The following is a 7,298-nucleotide window of genomic DNA, read 5'->3' on the forward strand; positions in this document are numbered from 1 at the left end:
ACCGTAACCAACTTAACTTGCTTGTTGTGTTACTCATGCCTACACAACATTATGTCTGATCCTCTGACTTCTTGTCTCCTGGCTGCTTGATGATGTGTTGTAGGAACCAATGCTTATTGTGCTCTTGTGGTCAGTGTTAATTATTTTGGATACGGTCAGAATATTTACGCTCAGTGGAAAGAGAGAATGTTAATGGTGGTGTGTGTGTGTGTGTGTGCGTGCGTGCGTGCGTGCGTGCGTGCGTGCGTGCGTGGGAAGGTTATATTTTCCACTCCTTCTCCCTCTTTGACTGTCAGACAGGTCACGGAACAGGATGTACAGTAGCTGTCTGAACTAACAGGAAGTGGAGGAGTGTTAGTCTGTGTTTTAGCTGCAGTGTCCAGTCCTGCTGTCCCCACTCTTTCCTTACTGTCAGTGACAGAGCTGAGATTCCGAGACCTACATTGGTTGATAACTGTGGGTGTTTGTGAACGACAGGACTTTTTTCAGTTTAGGAGAAGACAGAGATGTTGTAACTTTCATTCATTCCTAGAATGATGAACTTCATTAATTTCAACACCCTGCTATGACTCAGAGTCACACATTCTACAAGTCACACTTTCTGAAGAGCGCAGTCATTGGTCATGTTCTGTTGCCACAGCATTCGTAAAGTAGTTCCTTCCTCATCCTTGAGTTTCTGCTCATCGTCAAGCAGCCACACATTGAGGTTAAGTGGGGTTTTGTTGCTTTCAGACAAAACAGATTGATGTTCCTTTTGTTTCCAGGCTTTGTGCTAATCTAACCATCTTCTGGTTCTAGCTTCATATTTAACTATGAGTATAAATGTAGGAATTAATTTTACTCCGCAAAAAGTGTTCTAATATTAAAAATGTTTTTATGTACGCAACTGATACCTTAAAATATATAGTGTAAAATAGTAAAATACAAGCATAGTTGTAGCTCCTACGTAGTAGTAATCAGAATTATTTTGCTTCAGCAGGCAGTCATGTCCATTCAGTACACTTTATGTGTAGAAAATGTCTGAGGAAGACCCCCTTGGCTCCATTTAACAACAATCAGTGACAATGTGCTATTGTATAGGAACAACACATATAAAACCTTGTGCTATCCAACCACGGAAAAGTGTGTTTCATACCCTCACAAAGAACGGTCACGCTTCCAATGATCCACAGGAATTGGATTTCATGGGTGAGATAAAGAGTGCATTTGGCTGTGAGGTTCGCTCGGGGGCTTAGTGCTCCTTGTTAAGGATACATCCAGAGGCAGAGTGTATTTTCAAGTTAAAGAGATGCGGTGAGAAGGTCAGAGTAAGAAGAGATTAGAAAACTGTAGATCTGTTTCTTTAATGTTTCATATTTTTTCAGCCTTTGGAAATAATTAAATAAACAAGGAAATCAAGCGTGAAAATAACAAATATTCAGAAAATCTATAATAATTATTAAAATGTTTTATTCTGTATGGCATGATACCAACACTTAATCACTTACTCGATAGAAAATCATAGAGATTGCGATTCTGTTGTTTTCCAGTCCAGTGTGAAAGTTAATAGTCAAAAGTTAATTCCAAAGTGCTATATATGTATATTTTATAAATAATGTAAAGACACTGGAGCATTGCCATAAGTATTCAAAGATATAAAGAGAATCAAGAGGGTTCTGTAAACACATAATTCATTCAGCAAAAGACAGAAGCAACTATAATGCATACCTTATATTACCATATAATGTTTTTAAATGCTGCTCCTGTTTGTATCAGATTAAGCGTAATTTATTTTTGGTGGTGTAATGAAATGCTAATAAATGGCTCAACCCTGTCTGTGAGGGTGCTGGGTGCAGCAGCCTGTTGGCTCGTCGCTCTGTGCTGTATTGATTTTCACGCCAGCCAGATAGAGTTTCTGCCAGAGTAACATATTACTTTCGCACTGATCAGGACAACTTGTCTGAGGATGTAAAACAGGCGCCAGTGTTGCTGTTCACACTTTTTTAGTATCAGACACATTTGACACACAAGCAGAGGGTTACCTATAAACACATAGATAAAACTTATGTTATTTGTGTGGTATGTCCGATTTCTGACAAACTTTACAATATTAATGCAGGTAGAGGCCATAATTAGTGAATATTACAGTGATCAACGAGTAAAGAACCATGTCTCCCTAAAAATGATCATATGCAAATTTGTAAGCACGTATAACATTTGAATTGCTTTCTTTTGATTGACATTAAAGGCTCAGTGTGTAAGATATAGGTGAAAGGAATCTATTGGCAGAAATTTAATATAAAATAATCCTAGTGATGCTTTTATGTTTTTACTAGATGTTTGAACTACTCAGTTTACAAATTGTAGTTTTATTTACCCTAGATTGATCCCTTTATATTTAAGTACTTTATATTTACATCAGGAGCGGGTCCTCTCAACGGAGAACGCCATGTGTTTTATAGAAGCCCAAATTGGACAACCTAAACACCTTTTGAGTTTTTATGACAACTGAAGGTTACCACAAGGTTACTTTCACGTTTGGAAGGGGAGGATGAGGTGAGGGGTATTCTGCTGCAACTTGCAACATCACCACTAGATTTCACTAGATTCTCCACACTGAACCTTTAAGAATTATGTTGCCGATGGACAAATCCACAAAGCCACAAAATGTTCACTGACAACATATTTAACTATGTTGTAGTGCCATATCCGACGGTAGCAACTAATAATAAAAAGGCTTTTAATGGGATTGTTTTAGAGCCTCTCAGCAAAGCCCATGAAACAAATTGGGGTCTTTGGGTTTCACTCACCATCACCAGAGGGTTTGTGTTGCCAAAAACTGACCTCATCACACTCAGGACTGAAACTATATGAACCCCTGTCTCTGGTGTCCCTGTGCGATCCCAGAGTTCACTCTGATCCCCTCTCTGTAGCACACACGCAAAACATTGCTTGGAAACATGATCCATGCAGCAACGCTTCCTCACAAATTTAGTGAAAGAAATCAGTAAAATACAGACAAGAAGGGTTAATGAAGAATGTACATTTCTTGCTTAGTTACAATATGATGATTGGGTTTAATTTAATTTGATTTTAGGAACTATTTTTTATTTCATTAATGACTGAATGTTTTTTTAAATCATTTTGAAACTATTTTAATATAGAAAAAGAAAAATCTGGGTTCTATTTGACACACAAGTTAATATGTATATCAGAGTATTTCAGTTAAATTACTTCATGAATTATACAACAGCACATGTCTTTTAGCAGATCAATGCATTATTATTATAACACAACATTTGAACTATCACACAGCTATATGTTACAGATGTTCTCTAAAGATGTTATCTCCTGCTTTTCCAGGCTCTCCTAGCTAGACCAGAAAACTGACGAGTGACTTTTAGCATCTACCACCGTTCAACTGATTGAGACGCAGCATTAATCAAACAATCAAACGCAGCCTTCCTGGAAGAGCACATAGTCTTTTCTCCTGGAAATGACAACTCAGAAGAGGAGGTGGAAATATTGTTGTTCCCGTTTCAAAATATATGTCTTGTCATCAAATCATCCAGATTGGAAAAACGATAAATCCTTGTGACCTTTAAATCCCAAATATGCAAGGAGTCTTTGTTACAGTGCGAACGCAGAACTGACTTGGCAGGGTCAGCTGGTGGTGAACTGGAAGGTTTAGACAATGCGTGCGGCATCTTGCAAAGCAATCGCCATTACGTACAGCTCAGCTTTAAAACGTTAAAGGATGATAAAATAAAAACATGAAATATGAGATAGTAGTGTTTTTCCAATGGAAAGCACAGAAACAATCACTTAAATGGCACATGACCAGAGCGGGACGAGGAAGTCTTTGGGAAATAGCTACTAGGCTTTAAATGCATTTCGAAAATTATTTTCTATTTGATTTTATTTATTCTTCATTTATCTGCTGTATGGAGCATTAAGGTGCATTATCTTCCATCAAATGTAGTGGTATTTTAAATCAGCAAAAAGTCACCGATAGATTTCTTCTGCATGGTGCATGACAAATGAATTTGTCCCCCAACCCAGTGAACTGGGTGTGCAGTGAGGGTTTTGGTGGCTCAGCTCTGGGCTCCACATGCTGCAGTAATCTAGGGAGGGTTAGGATAAAGCCTGGCTTCGCCCCACTCTCTGCCTCCTCCCAGATCAGATGAGATTAGGCAAGAGCTAAGGAGCTCTGGGGTAAGGCAGGGCTGAGAGACACTGAGGCTGAGGAGGGACACAGCGAGGCAGGTGGGCTCCCCTGCAAGAGGAGAAAGCTGGAGAGAGGAGGCGAGTTCACTCTCAAGACTTCAGGATCAAACATGCTGGTGCACATGACAGAGTAATGCTGTGGAGCAAGAGAGACAAGTTGCACCTTCAAGGAGATCTACTTGATTGATGACAGAATTGAATTTTGGATTCCAGAGAAGACACCGGGTTTGTGTGATTGTGGTTGGGAATCTGGTGAGTTATCATGTCCTTGTTGCTGGGTGGTCAGTTTACCTTGGGGTGCGTTATACCCTGGTGACATCTCTCCAAGGACTGTGGAAATATCAGTGAGATAGACTGCAGCTCATGGCAATTTACCACATTAGCTGCAACCAGGTTTGGCAGATTATCTGTAAAACTGGTGATCAGCCATTTGAAAATATGAGAAGAATGTTGTTGTTTTTTGCTGGATTGATTTTCCTGGTATTATCTTCAGTCTTGTAAACCACCTGGGTTTGACAATGCAGATGCAAGGAATCGATGAGCCCTTGCCAAGTGATGCTCTTGTGAAGATGCACTATTGAAAAGCTTTGGCTGAATATACTTGCTTGTGTCATTGTTGGTGCTGTGAAGACTTAATGACACTGGGATTAAATTGACTCTTGTCTCTGCCTTTCTCTTTTTCAGCAAGCAATGCCAAGCTGTTCCTGGAGCGACAGAGCTGACAGAGAGACTATATGTTGACGAGTGTCTGTTGAAGCCTTCACTACCTGGAGCTTACTGATATTCTGCTTCAGCTTTTACCGGGAGGTGTTGTGAAAATGGGGAGGAGGAAGATCCAGATCACACGGATCGTGGATGAGAGGAACCGACAGGTCAGTGTCCCTTTCCTATTATTCTGACTTCTATATTATGACCATTTCAGTTCCTTTCTCCTGACACTACTCTGTTAAACATCTCGTCAGGGTTCTTTATCACAACATGCATCCATACAAACATGTACAACAACACCTTGCTGCAGAAAGTTTCAGTCGTTATTTTTAGTTTTTTTTTTATGATATCTGACAGATTTAAAGTGGGTATTGTTTTGAACCTGAACACAAAATATTGTACAGATGTGCAAGTATTGAAAGTTTTAAGGAACACTTTGTAAAGCTATCCCTCGAGGAGCCATGTGTGTATCCCCCTGCAGTTTCAATCGAAAGAACTCGTGTGAGCTGCTTTACTTTTCAGAGAGCAGTGGTCACAGCTGGTGGCGAGGGCAGTAATTTGGGGTTAGCTTGGTCCGAGCGGCACCCTGTCATTAGCAGGGTGGGTCAGCGTTAGGGACACACAGTGGCCTTCTCTCCTCACAGTCTCCCTGCTCCACCACACTGCTGCCCACTGGAATCCCTCTCTGTCTGTCTCCTCTATATATATCACCTCCAGCAGCACAACAAATACCAGCCTGTCTGGAGGGAAGGCGCAGGCTCTGGAAATAGGGATGTGGCTGGAAAATAAATATCTGGGATGATGTTTGTATATGATGTTTGGCTGTCTTGGTCAGACCATTTTTAGATGGACACTGCTTTAGCTGTGCACTATCACTGGAGCCTGCTGTAAATTTAGGTTCTAGCACTCTATTTTGGGAAGTTGGTCTGTTCTTGTTTTTTATCTGCCAAGTGCATCAAGTGCTTTAGCCGTTTTTCCTCAAACCATCATACGAGTCACTCTGCAGTGTGTATGGTGCTGTAGTAGTCGATTCATCAGCTTTCAACACACACATGTACAGAAAGAGGAACAAGGTGATTATCTCTTTTCTTAGAAATGTGTTTTCAAGTCATGCTCAACTTTGTTTCGGAAAAAAACAGAAGAAAAAAAAACTTTCCTGCCAATAAACAGAAGTATAGTGAGAACTGTTCATTTCAACACTATCATCTAGTTACTGATGCAGTGTTTGTTCATTGAGCACTGTCATTAACATACACCAAGGAGGTTATGTTTTGATCTAAGTTTGTTTATTAGCAGGGTTTTAAAAACGACTGAACGGATTTCCATGAAATGTTGTGGAGGGGTGGGGCATTACCCAAGAGAGAGCCCATTAAAATTTGATGAGGATCCAGATCATGGGGTGGATCCAGGGTTTTCTCTTTCACTTTTTTTTCTCAAAGTGAGATAGGGTGTTTTAAAACATTGATTTCTCAGAGAGGGATACATGTTTTTGATGGGGACTGATATTCATGAGATCCAGATCCCCCAAAAAATCTGGTGCATTTAAATGTGTCTTCATAAGGGAACATTTAAATTCACAATTGAACTAGATTTATATGTGGATTTTTTCCCTCACCCAAGTTTCTAGCATAAGTGTAAATGTTCAGCCTGGTTGAACATGAACTCTGTTGACCATCTACTTTCCCACCAGAACATGGGATGTTATAGGAGATTCAACATCTTGGCTCGGGACACTTTGATCTCCAGACATTACAAAAACAATTGAAATTGTATTGGAGACAGATGATCTTATATAAGACCGATTAGGAAAACGTTTAAAGAAAATTCTACTTTTACGAACAAACAGAAGAATAAATCATATATAGCATTCCCTCTTCGGCTCTGTGTGGTAAAGCATATACAGTATAAAGCCACAGTTCTATCATGCATGATGGTACTCTCTTCAGCTCCCTTGGTAGAAGCCTCCAAGTAGGACAGGAGATAAAGAGTGGCATTAAGTAACTGGGCTCCACACATTTAACCTACATATTCCACACTTAACTCTCATGACAGTTACCTGACGTCCAGTGAGGTCCACATCAATGGAAGCACTTCATGTTCTTTCTTGCACACAGGTAAACAAATGTGGGGATCATCCTGGTACCAGTCATAGAGGAGTTTGTTTGTTCATTTCAGGAGCACGTAGCAGAGAAAATATAGGAGACTGGGTGTTTTCTCCCGGCCCATGTGAAATGCACACATGCTTGTTTGAGTCTGCTGCTGTGATTAGGAGGTTTCTGGGTTTTCTCACCCCTCTTTCAAGTTATGTTTATAGGATAATTTATACTTCCCCTCAGTGAACTGCAACACTTGGCAGAACACCAACTCAAACCTTTGGGGAGAAA

The 7,298-nt window shown here is 40.1% G+C and overlaps 1 protein-coding gene across 1 annotated transcript in view; it reads left to right on the plus strand.

The window, feature by feature from the left end:
• The window catches only part of LOC132998656 (myocyte-specific enhancer factor 2A-like), a 38,139-nt gene that overhangs the window by 12,690 nt on the left and 18,151 nt on the right, over positions 1-7,298 (plus strand). Inside the window, exon 2 of the mRNA XM_061068385.1 lies at positions 4,891-5,078. Coding sequence (XP_060924368.1) covers positions 5,025-5,078 — 54 coding nt within the window. The 5' untranslated portion in view covers positions 4,891-5,024. The remainder of the gene's footprint in view (positions 1-4,890; positions 5,079-7,298) is intronic.

The sequence above is a fragment of the Limanda limanda genome, chromosome 3 (genome assembly GCF_963576545.1).
Source record: "Limanda limanda chromosome 3, fLimLim1.1, whole genome shotgun sequence".
NCBI lineage: Eukaryota > Metazoa > Chordata > Actinopteri > Pleuronectiformes > Pleuronectidae > Limanda > Limanda limanda.